Source organism: Echinops telfairi, unplaced genomic scaffold, assembly GCF_000313985.2.
Source record: "Echinops telfairi isolate 266 unplaced genomic scaffold, ASM31398v2 ScPeMD7_3533;HRSCAF=4204_0, whole genome shotgun sequence".
Taxonomy (NCBI): Eukaryota; Metazoa; Chordata; class Mammalia; order Afrosoricida; family Tenrecidae; genus Echinops; species Echinops telfairi.
Window position 1 is genome coordinate 74,630,986 of NW_022107431.1, and position 16,493 is coordinate 74,647,478.

Genomic DNA, 16,493 nt, shown 5'->3' on the forward strand with positions numbered 1-16,493 from the left:
GAGAAAATGTTCCCGATCATTAGCCATAAGAGAAATGCAAATTAAAAAACAGTGTGATACCACCTCACACCCTCAATGATAGCCCAATTCAAAAAATCAGAAAGCAACAAGTGTTGGAAGGGCTGAGGTAAGATAGGAACTCTCATCCACTGCTGGTGGATCTGTAGGTATGTACAGCCATTATGGAAATCGATGTGGCAATGTCTAAAGCATGGGAATTGAGCTATCATAGGACCCAGCAATCCCCCTACTGGGCATATACCCAGACGAAGCAAGAAACAAACCCCAGCCACGCGTCTCTGATCCAATGTTCATCGCGGCACAGTTCACAATTGAAAGGAGCTGGAAACAACCCAAATTTCCATCAACAGACGAATGCATTAAAAAACTGGTATAACTGGAGATCCCCTTGCAGAGGGGTCTCAGGGAGGAGATGAGCCAGACAGGGTGTGGTATAGCAAGGATGAAAAATATACTTTCCTTTAGTTCCTAAATGCTAGTCTGACCCCCCCCCCACTGTCATCAAGTTGATTCCAACTCACAGCAGCCCTCCAGGGCAGAGTGGACCTGATGTTTAGGGTTCCCAAGCTTAATCTTTATGGAAGCAGATAGTCCCATCTCGCTCCCCTGAAGCAGCTAGTGGGTTTGAATCACTGACCTTATAGTTAGCAGCCCAACAGTTAATCCAGCGTCACCAGGGCTCCTTGATAATATAAAATAAGGGCATGAAAAAGACTTTCTAGAACTCTCACGTATTTGAAGATTTATAACAAAGCTTTATTTTCTATTTGATATTAATAGCAGGGAAACATGGCTTATGTGGGTAATCTATACTAAAAAAATGCAGGGGAATTTTTTTTTAATTCTGGGAGATAAAATTTATTTATTAGGCTCTTCACCTACTATATCCTATCAAACTATAGAAGCTTTCTATTCTCTATGCTTTCAACTTATAAAACTAGAGTTTTGTTCTAAAGGGAAATTGTTATTTTTCTAGTTCATGGCTATACTTCTGCATGTAGTGTGCATATGTGTCTGTATCCTGGAAGCAGTGTACCCAGCTATTTTATGGCCTTATTGTAGAACTTCATCTATAGTTCTATAGATGAACTATATGATTTAAACCTTCCACACGCCATCAACTGTTGACCAAGATCAAAGTCTTATTCAAAGATGATGCTGCCAATAGTACTAAGTTGTGTAGTGCACTATTTTCACAACAGCACCCAAGAGTCCTGCCTGCCTATAAGTCCATTTATCAGTTTCATTTAATGATGAAAATTTCTGAAGAGCATAAATTTTCAATGAGAAATGGTCCAGAAAATTCTACCATACCCACACAATGAGGTATTAAGTGGCAGTCAAAAAGAATGTTGTACTATCATTCACATGGAAATCTGTTGATATATTAAGTGAAAAAAAATCATACTAAAAAAAGCTAATAAAGAACACATGACTATACTTTTAGTATTAATAAAAGTATAGGAATAGGAAAGGGCTATAAAGTTAACAAAATATTAATAGTACTTTTCTCAGCATGGTGGGATAAGTAACTTATTTTTGTAAACCAATCTGCACAAGCATGTAATAATAGTCTAACTTGATTTTTTTTTAAAGGGTGAGATAAAACAGGTGAAATCTTGTGTCACAAGGTTTTGATAGTTTTTTTAAAAAATGATATTACTTGTGGGAGAAACATTTCTCTTCATTACACCCTTTCCTAAGATAGAAATATTTATGCAATATAAACTGCATAATCAGGGACATAGCCTTTACTTTGTGTTTGTATCGGGTATCTTTCAAACCGTGTTAACACTGTGGTTGTTAGTCTGTTGTTAGATTGTGCAGATCAGCTGTTAGTAAAGTGCCGTTATTTCTAAAAATACATAATTGAGAGATCAATCAATCCAACTGAGGCTCCCTGAATGAACACTATTCTAGAAAAGGGACACTGGGGTTTCTTGCCCTGGGTCATTCTACATCATAAGTGGATTAACCCTTGGTTCACCAGGAAATCCTGGAACAGCCCATTTCCCAATAGTGGTGCTTTTAACTAATTTAGTATTAAGCATGCTCTAAATTACACTTTTCTTTGCATTCTTCCACTGACAGTTCTTCAGGCCCAAGGAGCCCCAGCTTCCTGGGAACCTACAGAGGAGGCGCTTTCCTTGATTAACTTTCACTGGTTTCCAGGAAAACCACCGGTAGGAGGCAGCAACGACTGGCTGTGGCAACAGCAGTGGCTCCACTCTGCACAGTAGTTAGCTGCTGGCTTCATTCTTCTGTCATTATATAAGCAAGATGACACTATTCTCTAATCCAGCCAAAGCTGATAAGTACCATCACCCTGTCACTTCCTACATTTCAAATTCGAACATCACAGCATCAAAGAGTTTTTACATTTCGATTTCTTTTGCTGGCAGCAGCCCATAGCCTCTCATTCACCCACGGTGTTCTAATGCTGCATTTGCACACCGGGGTGACTCCCAGACTGAATAGCACGACATCCCTGCTCACTGAGCTCATCTGGGGCCCATGTGCTAGGCAATTTAGATCCAATCAGCCCTTATTTAGCTCAAGAGTAATGAGCAGCATAGTGACACAGACTTAAGCCTGACCCTCAGGACACTGCTCATCAAGCAGTAAAACTGTGACAAAATCATTCATCTTCCACCCGCTGGCAAGAAATAATACTCGCGCTCGCTGTATTACTTTTCAAGATAAAAAAAAAAAAGTCCTGAATTTTCATGATGTGAGACATTAATTTGCAGAAAGCTGAATTCCCTTAAACCCCCCTGTTGCTATGAGCTCACCAGGGGGAAATAGGCCTTAGGAGACTGAAATGGAATAAAGAAAATTGCTCCAGCTTTCTTTTCATTTTAAATAAGCCTTAAATCTGACAAGAGCTATCCTAAAGAGAGAAAAATATATATCTTGTAAGGTAAAGAAGAAACAATTGAAATTAAGAGTTTCAAATGCTAGTTTTCCTCCATATGTGTTTTCAATTTTGTTAAAATATAAATAAAATTTCAATGAAAGCAATTACTCACTCCTCTCCACAAGGCAAATGGAGAAGGAATAGTTCCTTGTAGGCAATCCACTGGCAGAAGCAAAAGCTTATCATACAGCAAAAATGTATTCTGATGTTTTATTTTTTTTAAAGTCTTAGAGAAAATAGCATTAGGGCAATACGTGAAAGACAGTGGGGACAGCTAGAAATATTTTAAAACTGTAATCTACTTTTCTCATAATTTGCACTGCCTTGTGAGGTCTTGTTAACTTAAAATAATTATTGGCATAATTAAGAGATTGGCTTCCTTTCCTCACCAACAGTCACGTCATTGAAAACCTCACCTGGAAGCTCACTGTATAAATCTACCTGAGACAAATGCTTATGTGATCTCTTGCTTTCTCTGAATCCCCTGCCTTTCACAGCCCAAAGCAGTGGTGCTGGTTTGTCTCCCTGAGTTTCTTTAGATGAGGTCCACATACTGAAGACACGGCTGCAGTCATTTTTACTGATTCCAAGGCTGGAGAAGAGTTAACTTCAGCAACTCTGCCACAAATAGGCTTTACTAGTCTTACATATATTTATTATGACAACATGACTTGGGTTTAAGAAACATAGCACTGTGTGGTGCCATGAGAGAGCACAGTAGTCATGCCTTGCTACAAACTCATTGCTGAACTTCATCTAAAACTTCCCAGAGCTGTTGGTCAAATACCTGCAGTGAACCATGGGGTTCAGACAAAGAACCACAGTGACATGAATAAGATTGGGGAAAGTGGCTTCAGCCCTACCTCAACAGCTTTTGATTTATTACCATTTACTAAAGAGAAATATTCTAGTACTTGCTGTAGAAAAGAGTCACGGCACTTAGATTCCCTAAAGGACTGAGCGGATCCACTTTCCAAATAACCAAATGCTTCCTTTCTCGAGCACACAGACTGCTTTTGTTCTCACCTTTTTATCCCAATGTTCTCACCCCAAGTCTTCCCAGTGCCTGTCTTCTGTCTAATCAGGAAAGGTAGATTGACTGTTTCCTCACAGAAAAATCAGATTTCTGTAACAGATTCTGGAAACAACTGTGAGTCAGAAAGGAAATCACAAAGCTCTACTCATTTACCTCTTGACAGTTGGAGTAATCTTGGGAGAAATAATAATAATAATAATATAGACATCTACTCATCTTCTACTTCTCCTTAACGTGGTAGTTATTCAATAGGAATCTGACTTGTATCATAACAGAAGTTCACAACACTGGGGTTTAGAAAATTAAAAATCTAGAAGACCAAGGAGAAGAGAAAAGGCCATAGAAAGCAAGTATCTTTTCTCTGTAAGCAATGTTCTCAATTTTACACAATGCGCTTGCCTGCAAGTCTATTTTATATATGATGCTGCAGTTACACACTAGACTCCCTCAAAAGGATTCTTTCACTTCAAAATGTTTTTTAATTACTTTTGTTGATTATTTCTTCCACTCTATGTCCTCAGTTCTTTTCCAAATGCTACCTTGCTTCAAAGCCAACTGCAACTACAGGCTGCCTTTAGATGAAATGTATTCCCGAGTCTGCGCCCTGGCAGAGGCTCTCCCGGGCTCTCGAACCCTCACTCTACCGGAATCCACTCTCCAATGGGAGAAGGGCTTGGTGATGAAGACTTAGGAAAATAAAAATAAGTAAAAATGGTTTAAAACAAAAATCCAGGTGGAGTAGAGACCTTAAATTTTATTTCTTAAGAACACCATTCCTTAACCTATTAGCGAGGGAAGACTTCCTCTCATCCTTCCGGAGATTCCTTCTGCCCACTGGTGCTCAGCAGGCAATAAACAGAAAAATGAAATTCAGATAATGCATAAACCCATATCCTGAATACACTGATGCTGCGACACTCACATGGATACTACAATAACTGTTGACAAGCAGGTAAAAATCGGGATCAAGTAATGTATAGTAGACAAAAAAAGGTTAAATATAAAAAAGAAAAGGTGATGAGCTCACACCAGTTTCTGTTTGCTTTCTCTGCGTTTTCTTTGTCTGTCTTCATGTAATAATTAAGTGCGTGCACACCACATATGCTTTATCTGAATGCATACCTGGAGGACTCTAGGAGCCTAGTAGAGTATCTGCTCTCACAGAAGCACTCAATAAAAATACAAGTTGAGTTTGCTGGAAAAATAATTTGTTGCACGAATACTAATTCTCAGTCAAAATAATCACAACAAAAAAAAGTAGAGAGCAATTATAGAGCTAGAAAGTGTTCAGGAAACTCAAAAGGACTAAGCAAGATTTCGGAAATGCAGACAAGCTTAGATTCCAGGTATGAATGGAACAAAGGGTGTGGTTGGACGAAATTTAATACGGCTCTTCTAGTCTCTGTAACTCCCACCAAATAACTGGGTGGGACTACAAAAACAGGGCAGGGGTATGTAGCACTAATACAGGGGATTGGCCTGTCATCCTTACTATCCCGGCTGGCCCCTGGAAGCAGGACTTGGAAGAGCGAGCCCACTGACGATCTCTGTGTGAAGTGGTGGTGGCTGCCGAGACCAGATGATCAGACTGTGGTGCCAAAAATCACTCAGGGGAGCAGCGTCGAGTCTGTGGGCTACCTTCTCCATATCGGGGCATGAGATTATGACATGAAGGACAGGGTGACAGACAGGATGGCTTCCTGGCCCATGGAGGCAAAGCCGGGGAGATGAAGACAGAAGAGAGATTTGGCTACCACGGGCTGGGAGGCTAAACCAGAGAGACACTTGGCCACTAGCTGAGGAGACCAATGAGTATCCTTTCTATCTGTTGATCCTGACTTGTGCTAACCTATTAACTTCCCTAATAAATCTCCTTAACCATGAGTATTGCCTGAGAGTTGTGTGTGGCCATTACAATATATTATCAAACCCTAAATAGATGTAGAGGAGCCCTAGTGATATAGTGGTTTAGAGTTGTGCTGTAGTCCCTTGGTCAGCAGTTTGAAACCACCAGCGGCTCTGAGGGAGAAGGATTGGTGTTTCTACTCCCGTAAACAGTTAGTCTTGGAAACCCACAGGGGGGTTGCTATGAGTCAGCATCGACTTGCTGGCGGTGAATTTTGGTTCTGATGGCATAGACGTAGAGTGGCAGGGGAGGAAGGGGGTGGGGAGTGTCAGAATGGGTTAGAAAGGATGGCATGGGGTGGTGTGTCTGACCTCTGCCTCGTGGCAATGGGGAAGCCAGAGGTCAGATATAGCGCTCCATTGAAATTGATTGCAAAAGGTGAAGAAAAGAAATACAAAGAAAATCAATACGGTGTGTAGTCAACATGTGTGCGTGTGTGTGAATTTATTTCAAGAAAACGATGAACACAGCTATCTCTCTGCCATCGAGTTGATGCTAACTCATAACAACCATAGAGGCCAGGAGAGAACTACCCTGTGAGTTTCCGAGACTATAACTCTTTAGGGCAGTAGAAAGCTCCGTCTTTCTCCTGGGAAGTGGCTGGTTTTGAACTAAAGACCTTGTGGATTGAAGTCCAACGTGTAACCACTATGCCACCAGGGCTCCACACACAACTATAGGAGGGGGCAAGTCCAGTCTGGTTTCAAGTCTATGAGTTAGATGTAATGTTGGAGGCTTCTCCTGACTGACCAGCTTCTCCTGGATAGCAATTCATAATTGCTAATGAAACATGCATCAGCAAGACCACCACATGTTGCAGGGGCAGATGAATCCAAGATCAGTAGGTCAGGCCTTGACTGAAGAGGTAAATGAATCCAAGTTTGGCAGGTCAGATGGCCGATCTCTGATGGCTCAAGTGCACAAAATGGAAGGAGGATGAGCCAGATGCAGGATGCACATGCAACAGAAAGCAAGTAAACTTATTTATTTTGGTGTAGGCCGAATCCCTAAGGAAACCTCATTTTCAATTGCATTGGGGCTATGACATGAGTAAGGGGGTTGGTTATACTCAACCCCAATCTTCTTACAACTGCTTGGCTGCTCACAGCAAATCCCATCGTGGAGTTGACTACACTGTGTTAGGTTATATAGTATGGGATGACTAGGCCTGTATGAAAGGGTCACAGGCATTAGGAAGGTTGAGAACCACTGGGCTAGACAATACTTTCTCTTATACTATACCTCTTTTCCTACCTAAGAAAATCCCAGTTCAAGATTATTTTACTGAAATATGTGACACTATATTAATAAAGCTCAAAATAACTATAACTACTAAACATGCAAAACATTTCGGGGAAATAATAAGCATAGTTCTTCTACAAAGAAGCATGCACAAACACCAAATATCAAAATAGATACAGAGGACAAGGGGGCCTTCAAAAAGTTTCGGAAGAATTCCTTTAGCTTTAATTCCATTTTTCTATGAAGGGTTTTTAAACTCTTTTTGTGTATAATAAAATGATGGTCTGCTAGCCTCCAACCAACCTACCTGCTGCCACTGAGTAGATTCCAACTCATAGCAGCCCTACAAGACAGAGCGGAACGGCCTCTGCAGGCTTCCAAAGTGTCAATCTTTTACAACAGCAGAAAAAAATCTCACACCAAACTCATTGCTATCAGGGTGATTCTGATCCATAGCGACCCTATAGGACACAGAACTGTCCCGGTAGGTTTCTGAGACTAACTACTATTTACAGTAGTAGCCAGCCTTGCCTTTCTCTCATGAAGCAGTTGATGGTTTCAAACTGCTCACCTTGCAGTTAGCAGCTGAAAGCATAACCACTATGTCACCAGGGCTTCTGCAGGAGCAGAAAGCCTCATGTTTCTCACTAGGAGCTGCTGGTGGTTTCATATAGCTGACCTTGTGTTAAGCAATCCACTACATCACCATGGCTACTTCTGCTAGTGCAGTGGTTCTCAACCTTCTTCATGCCACGACCCTTTCATACAGCTCCTCAGGTTGTGGTGACCCCCAACCATAAAATCATTTTCTTTTTTTTTCACTGCAAAGAACAATTTTATTGTACGTCATTAGCCATGAATGTTTGTCATCATGCAAACACAGACCTTTTGTATTCACAATTCACTTCTCTACTAACGAAGAGTCTTCATCATTTACGTAAGTGAAGATTGAACACTATGATGCAATTGAACATCTATGATATATGATGACTTAAGAGACAGCAATGTAGATGTATTTTTAATCACCTTTTATCTGAGTGACTGTATGCAAAACAAAGCAATCGATGAGAAGTTCCAAGTCTTCAAAGTTTTCAAATGCACAGGTAGAGTAGCAAGAGTTCCAGGCAGCAAGATTTTTAAGAAACATCTTCCATATCCACATCCTCTTGTAATTTCTGTACCATCTTGTCTTCCAGCTGCTTTCCTTTGCCTGCAAGAGGTACCCGGATAAGGTGGATGTTTTGCTTAACTTCTTTGATGTCCTGAACTTTCTGTAGCTCTTTGTTTTTCTTTAACCTGTTCATTATGAATGTGGCCTGGCGTTTCTGCTTGATCTCTTCAACCTTCTTCATTGCATCAACAGTTTTATTCCATAGTTCTCGCTGGTACTTAACAGGTTCATTTCTACGCTTTTCAAATTCAAATGAATTATCCACTGTAAGCTCTTTACCAGCGGCTTTCTGGAAGGCCTTGGTCCACCTGACCTTGCGAGGGTTTCGCTTCTTCTTAAAGTTTTTATGACACTTGGATTTACAAAATCGGAACACCTTGCAGTTGTTGCGCACGAACATCATGCCATGGCCGGGGTAGATGGGCCCGAAGCAGAAATAACACTTCTCTATACGCATGTTGAACCCGCGTGGATGCTACCCGGCCCGACGCTGGCCTTGAGAGGAAGTGACGTTCCATAAAATCATTTTCATTGCTACTTCATAACTGTAATTTTGCTTCTGTTATGAGTCATCATGTAAATATCTGATGTATTTTCATTGCTATTGTGAAATATTTATTTCTAATGACAAATAAATGAAAATTTGTCTGGAAGCATGGTGTAGCATGGGTAACAGTCTTCACCCTGGGTACTCGTATGTGGACATATCTGCATGTGGGCGGACCCGCCTAGAGACAGAACTGTGTCTCGGTTCCTAAGACCATCTGAAATATGTATTTTTCCGATGGTCTTAGGCGACCCCTGTGAAAGGGTCGTTTGATCCCCAAAGGGGTCGTGACCCACAGGTTGAGAACTGCTGTGCTAGTCTCTTGGCATGTAAAAAAGCCTGGTTTAAAGCTCTATGCATTTTTCCAAAATATATTTTGAAGCCAGAGGGGGGAAAGTCTTTGTCTTTTAAGGAGTTGTATTTTATGACAAAATGTCTCCAAAAAAGGTTAATCATCCCTTTTGATATATTTCTTATTCTCAACTTTGAACATTTACGCAAATTCTCATGGCCTACAGACTTCTTTAAAACTAAGATCTCTCACTTAATACAAAATACGATGTCAGTTGATCAATATCCATTTGGCTTAAATTCATAAGTCTTCACCTCTCTTAAGTGGTAGAACAAACAGGTACAAAGCCTGAAAATTTACTGTTTCTCTTTAAACTACAAATGATATTTGCAGATGCCAAAAGGCATTTTGAAATCATTCACCCTTACTTCAGTAAAATGCAAAAGGGGGATGGGGAGGAGGGCGAATCTCAAGAGACCTTCTATGTCAAGTTTTTGCCCCAAGCTATTTTTCATAGCTGTGTTATAAAACTGTGAAAATGGAGGTTTATAATGGAAATGCTGACGAACCCTTAACTATAGTAGCATAAATGGATATAATTAAAGAAAGCTTTTGGCTACATCTAACCCCACAAATGAAAGACTGCCATTTTTATATTAACCTCAAATAAAAAAGCCAGTGAGAACTAGAACTGTGATTCCAGAAAGGTAATGTGAAACGTTAAAGATGACTGCTAAAACTACTTGACTCTGGAAGTTTTAAACACCAAGTTATTTGGTTAACATTACCAGATTACCAAGTCAATACCAGCAGTCACTGCCTGCTCCTTTTATCAAAGAACTCTAATTGGCCCTTTAATGGTAAGTAAATTTGTTATCACTTTGAAGCTTTGAAAGAGCTCACAACAAATTCACTATCACCTTCACTTGCTGCAAGTAAACCTTTTTATGTCACAGCAAAGACTTTAGCCTTTTCTGACACTAAACAAAGGAAACTCACTGTCAGTCAATTCTTATACTAATAGTGGCTCAGCAGTAGTACAGAGCAGAACTGATTTCTAAGGTTCCCAATGCTATAGCTTTAGGAAGCAGATTGCTACAACTGTCTGCTGGTGAGCAGCTGGTGGGTTCTAACTACTCATCCTTTTGGTGAGTAGCCAAGCACTTTAATGAATGCATCACCGGGGCTCCTTCCTGCACTAATGGAAGACTAAAGAACCATATGCAGCTGTCCTGACACACCTGAAAATTCTTAAAGACACAGGAACATATTTTGTAACTCAGGAAATTTCATCATGCTACTTAATCAGCAAAAAAAAAAAAGAATGCTCTGGTAAGCCAGCTCCAGTTAGCACAGTGGGATATGAAAGTCACCAATAGACTATTTCATTACCTAACAACCTAACCTTTTGGATTTATGAAAAGAGTAAACACTCTACTATCTGATGATTTTGGACATTAAAGACCTACCGCTGGCAGTAATGAAGATTGAGGTGCAAGGTTAGAATAATGCTGGCGGTGATGGTTAGGGCATGTCAGGGTGGCTGGGGCAAAATTCTCAGTGGTTTGGCGGTTACATAATGATGTGGTTTGGCAATTATGTTGAGACCTAATGGGCTGAATGTAATGATGTCATCATCTTCTGTTTTGTGATCTGATATGGTCATCCTACATTTTGCAGAACACCAATTTTCATATAGCAATTTAGTGTTTGGAACCTAGCCATATCTTAAGTAAGCAGAGGGCATATTCCTTAACTGGGCTTCCTTCTCCCTTTAATCAGTAAACCTAGTCCTCCCCCTTCCTGTAATTTCTGTCATATAGTTATAATACTTAGTACCACATCCTACATGCACACATTTATGCAAAGACTGATAACTTATTCCCAGAGGAATTTGAAAACCAATGAGATTGCTAAGGTAAAATAATTCCATCTTTCCCTTGTCAGAGAAGAAGCCAGGCATAGACATCATTAATCTATGTTGCCCAGGCGGAGCCCTGGTGGAGGAGTGGTTTCTGTGTCGGGTCACTAACCACAAGGTCAGCAGTTTAAGCCCATGGGAGAAAGATGAGGCTTTCTCTTCCCGTAAAGATTTACAGTCTCCGAAACCCACAGGGGCAGTTCTACTCGGCCCTATAGAGCCACTGTTCGTTGGAATTGACTCCATAGCAGTGTTTTCTTGTGGGTGTTTCTTAATATGTCCCATTTTCCCAACCTAAATCCAAATAAAGACAGTAATATAAAGCCTAATAACAAATGAAAACCTTGGATAAATTAGTATGAAAACAGCCTAACATAAAGCAAATGAGCAATCAATAAAATTGTGGAAATCTTGCCAATATAACACCTCAGAAAAACAGATGCCACTTTTATAATATGATATTGGGAAGGAGAGAAGTGGTCTTTTAAGTAAAACATGATTTCAAATAAAATCACTACACTGTCTTTACATAACCCCTCGGTGACAGTGTCTAACTTATTAGAATATGTACCTCACGACAGAACTAAAAGGTGAAAAGGAAGTTAAAGGCAATAAATGTCATAACCATTACTTTTACTTTTCATTAACTCTGGGTTCAAGTGTCTATCTCTACATGAGCATAATTAAGTGGCTATGAAAACAGTAAGCTTTGTGTAGGTGATTGGTATTAAAACAATCGAATTAAATTTTGGGATACACCTTTAAACTAAAAGTATTTCATGTAGTTGGGGTCACAACTTTGAAACAAAATGTTTAAAGCAGCTCTCCACTACCCTCATTAAGTTAAACACATTTTCCTTTCAGGCATATAATCATAGATTTCAGTGAAAGCCACCTCAGATCTAAGTTCACATTCTTATTTAGAATATCAGGAAAATAATGGAATGCTCTTATAGAAGAATTATACAGGAAGATGGAGTCCTGAGCAGCACAAATGGTTAAGTACTGAACTACTAACTCCAAGGTTGGCAGTTCAAACCTACCAAAAGGAGTCTTGGGAGTAAAGCCTTCTTCGGAGAGGGCATAAAAGTCCTACGGAATTCCTATGGAATGCTCTTCTACTCTGCACACTTGGCATAGCCATGAGGCAGAACTGGCTCAGCAAGCAAACAACAAACACAAGGACAGGAAACGAAGAAAGGAAGAAGAGGTGCTCAAGGGTTATACCAGGACTGCTCTGAGTTCAGTTTTCCCTCTGTGTTTGCATAAGCTTTTTTTGAAGAACTGTTTGAGAACTACTGATTTATAGCAATGTACCAATAAAACTCACTTCAGGAACATTTCAGAAACATGCCCGCATAATGCAAAAATCAACATACTTGGTGATATAAACCAGATCAATAAGTTAACACATGACGGGAAAACATACCTGACTCTGGCCAGAACAGCTTGTAGAAAGCTCAGTAGTGTCCTAAGCTCGGATTCTCGACAAGCTGGCAGAAGCATACTAAATCCATCATTTAGCAGTTTTTCATGGGAAGGATGCAAGCAACGGCTGGTCTCAAACACTTCTTGGATGCCATCAATGTAGATGGAAAGCAGTGTCCAGAGAGTATGTTTCTGCCCCACTTCATCATTCTTAGATACTAAGAACTCCTTCGCTTTCTCTCGGAAAGCACCTGAAAATTTCTCAGCCAAGACACCAATGTCCAGATCTTTCTGAACATACATCAAGAGGAAGGCCATCTGACCTTTCCAGATGAGGGCCCTTTGAGAAGAAGTTACGGAGGCAGGTCTGAGGAAGTTCAGGAGCCCTAACACATGACTTGCTACGTCTTCCACCTCTGCAACAGCTGCTAACAACAGAAAAAGGCTGAAAAAGTTTTGTAGACCAACTTCTGTTAGTTCTTCCATTCTTTTTTGATGGAATTTAGAATATATTCTGTAAAACATTTTAAAAGAATTGCTTTAACACAATTGCTTCACTCACATAAATATATCTTTTAAAAAAGATGTCCCTCAATATTTACAAGCATCATCACTTGATGTTTTTAGCAAAGTTTTCATTTTGATGCTGCTATGTCACATTTTCTTAGATAACAAATTCACAAACTAACCCTACCTTCAAATTTCTCAACAATGCAGCAAACCTGTAAGGAATTGAAAGGATTTAGTGGCTTTCCCCAAAGACAGTGGGAATGTCTTTTTCACATATGCTGTTTCTTTTTATTTGAATTTTTAAACTTACTTTTATTGGCAAAAAACAATAGGCAACATTGGATATTCTTTATAAAAGTCTTAAAATAATTTCATAAAACAAGTTTTCTTAAACTCTTTTCTCTCCTCACCACCAAAAGATGTGTTTTTGCTTTACGTATATCATAAGTCAATGAATTCAAAGAGGCTAATAGAATTATTTTGACTTTTTATAAAGAAGAATTGTTAGTGTTCAAATGTCCAAGATAAGCAAGCCATTAAGAAATGTCTTGTCAATACTATTCTGTATAATTGAATAGTTGATACAGTATTATTACATCAATTAAGGCCTTAGGGAGAAAAAAATACTTCCTCTTGATTTACAATTTATGGGTTGTTACATTTTGTAACTTCTAAAATGGATAGGGGACAGAAATGATTAATGTTCATGAAGGATTAAACCCTCGTTTATAAAAAAGCTACTTGAGCTGATAGGCTCCTGAAAGTAAAGATCTATTTAATTATCTTTATATCCACGCCCATTATAATACAAATGAAAAGAATTATCTAATAGGTAAGACTTGCTGTTGAATGCATTCCAGTGATTTCTTTTAGTAATAAAGTTCTATGAATATTGTTATGTCTTCCATAGAATGCATTAAGAATTTAAAACAAAACAACAACGAAGTGGTAGGAAGGAAAAAAATACCCTAATATTTCATTACTAAAGTTTAACTGAAAGGTTATCATTAAAAATGTATATAGTCTATAAAAAACCCAAACTGCATCGCCCTAACTTTGCAATAATTACTCCTTGTGAGGGTCTAATAGAACAAGAAATATTCTGCCCCAGCCCTCCTGCCATGTGAGCTGGAGCAGTGGTAGATGGCGGCGTCCTGCAGAGCTCTTGAGAAGTGGCTAATAGCCAAAGGAACAGACACAGGACGGCACTTCAGACGCACAGCCCATGAGGCAATGCGGAGGTAAGCTCCTGTACCACAGGCTTATTTACACCACTCTCAAAATGAAAACAAAGCATAAGCCTCAAATTAGAACCTCTGAGTTAATTATCTGGGTCTCTTCTACTCTGATCAGTTTTCACTCATGGAAACAATGACTGTGGGAGTACTACACTCAAAGAATATAAAATTGAATCGATAACTTTTCATTCCACATTTTAGGTATGTTCTTATTTCTTTATTTAATAAAATGACATACAACAGATTACATAATATTACCCAAATTTTGACCCCCAAAATGAATGATTCCCTAATATTCTTTTAAATATATGGAATTTCAATCTTCAGCAGTAACTAGGCAAATAATGAAAACTTTCAACAAGTGATAGCTATTAGATTTAATGTTTACCACAACAAACTAGCAGGATCAAAAAGCTCTGGTTTGCTGTCCTACATTCAGGAATACATTTTAAAAGTGTAAATCACAAACACTCTAAGCAGAAGTCAACATAAAAAATACAAACAGTAACGCCTTCCCAGAGACAACAGGGTACATTTATTATCACACAAAAAAGATAAAGCACACCTTCCTTTGACTTGCTTCCAAGGATGAGGGCCATTGTTCTTCATTGCTTTCTTAACAACTTTCGCCAAAATGCAGAGGAAAATGGTATAACTGCTGCTTGATGTATACAGGCTGTAGTCCTGCTTATCACAACAGCAGGTCTTCACCATTCCAAGCATAGACAAAGGTGATTTAAAAATACTTGCAAGGCCTTTCAAAGGAAGCCAGGAAATACTGAAAGAACTATTCTAAGGGCAAAGCAAGATAGAATCATATTAAATCTCTTAATAAAAAAGTAATGTCTACAAATCCCATTGAGCTCAACAGAAATTTGACCCATCTTAAAAAAATTACATAGCTGTTATCATATATCCCTCAAAATAAAAATTCCATGGTAGTATTTTTAACATGAAAGAACATTCAAATTTCTTATTCTCCCCAAAGGTCTTTTCAATGGCTGGTTTATTGATACACTGAATTTGGTTGGTATGTCCTTAAAGCTCTGTTACTCTATAGTAGTTTCCCTACCTTTTCCTTACAGTTTAGATATGCGGAGGGGTAATCAAGTGGTTGTTGCCCAGAATTTCCCATTTTCTGGATTTAACTGCTTGCATTACCTATGTCAATAACATATTCAGAGTCTCTTTTCTGTAAACTGACTTGATCAAATCCGGATGAGGTTTTTCAACAAAAATCTTTCATTGGTAGTGCTGAGTATCATCTGTTGTATCTAGCTAAAAATCTAAAAAACAAACCCACTGTCTACAAGTCAATGTAGAACTGCCCCAGTGGGTTTCCAAAACGGCCATTCTTTATGAGAATAATAAGCCTCACCTTGCTCTTGTATCTGGTTATGGTTCTGATTTTTTGGGGTAACAATGTTAAAATTGATCAGGTTGTCAGCCATTTGAGTCAACTCTCATTAGCCTGTTCACGTTGTTGGTAGTCGTTCACGAGTTGGTTAATAAACTGAAGCCAGGGTGCCTTATTTAACAGGATGTACAAAATGCCATGTTTCTATCATTCTTTTCCCATTTACTTTCTCATCAGGTATTTGGTTTGTAAGTCGCCCTGGTGGTCAGTGGTTTAGCACTTGGCTGTTAACCAGATAGTTCAAAACCACCAGTGGCTCCGAGGGACAAAGATGTAACAGTCTGCTTCCACAAAGATTGGAGCTTTGAAAATCCGCTGGTCACTTTTACTCTGTGCTATAGTCACTATGAGTCAGAATTGACTAGATAGCAGTGTGTTCAATATATACTTTATAATTTACTTATAGTTTTCAGAAGGTGCTTTTGTTCATTGCTTAAAAGAGTAACTTATTAAATCAGAATTTAGCTGCTGATTATCTTCAACCTATTACAATTTAGGGTCAGTCTATCTCCTTGCCTTCTCCACAGTCATCCCAAGCCTATCGCTCACAATTACTTCACATGGTAGGTACAGACCATGTTTTTTAACTCTTTGCATGTGTGTTTATTACTCCTTCCAAGATGGTCTTCTTTTATACTTGAAAATCTACTAATTCCCCCAAGACGAAGCTCAAAGGTGAGGGCCTCTTAAAGTCTTTCCAAGTTAATAGACTAGGTTAGATGGCCCCTCGTTCAGGCTTTCACGAAACCTCTTTCCCTCACATGTGCATCTGTCCAAAAGTCTGCCAGCTATGCAAGTGTCAAGAGTGTGCACTATTCATAATAACAGCGCCTGTCCAGTGTGTCAC

At 39.2% G+C, this 16,493-nt stretch overlaps 2 protein-coding genes across 2 annotated transcripts in view; both read right to left on the reverse strand.

Moving 5' to 3' along the window:
- Window positions 1-16,493, reverse strand: part of MMS22L (MMS22 like, DNA repair protein) — a 131,252-nt gene that overhangs the window by 70,266 nt on the left and 44,493 nt on the right. The window contains exons 12-13 of the mRNA XM_004710933.2: window positions 14,795-15,021; window positions 12,483-12,995 (exon numbers count right to left, since the gene is read on the reverse strand). Of these exons, the coding sequence (XP_004710990.1) occupies window positions 12,483-12,995; window positions 14,795-15,021 (740 nt within the window). The remainder of the gene's footprint in view (window positions 1-12,482; window positions 12,996-14,794; window positions 15,022-16,493) is intronic.
- On the reverse strand, window positions 8,051-8,757 carry LOC101642697 (probable ribosome biogenesis protein RLP24). Its single transcript, XM_045294353.1, has one exon. It carries the CDS (start codon window positions 8,748-8,750, stop codon window positions 8,259-8,261), a length of 492 nt encoding a protein of 163 aa, XP_045150288.1. The 5' UTR covers window positions 8,751-8,757; the 3' UTR covers window positions 8,051-8,258.

What these genes read in the sequence shown, in the direction of transcription:
- LOC101642697 (XM_045294353.1), bottom strand. Translation starts at nt 8,750, where the DNA reads ATGCGTATAGAGAAGTGTTATTTCTGCTTCGGGCCCATCTACCCCGGC.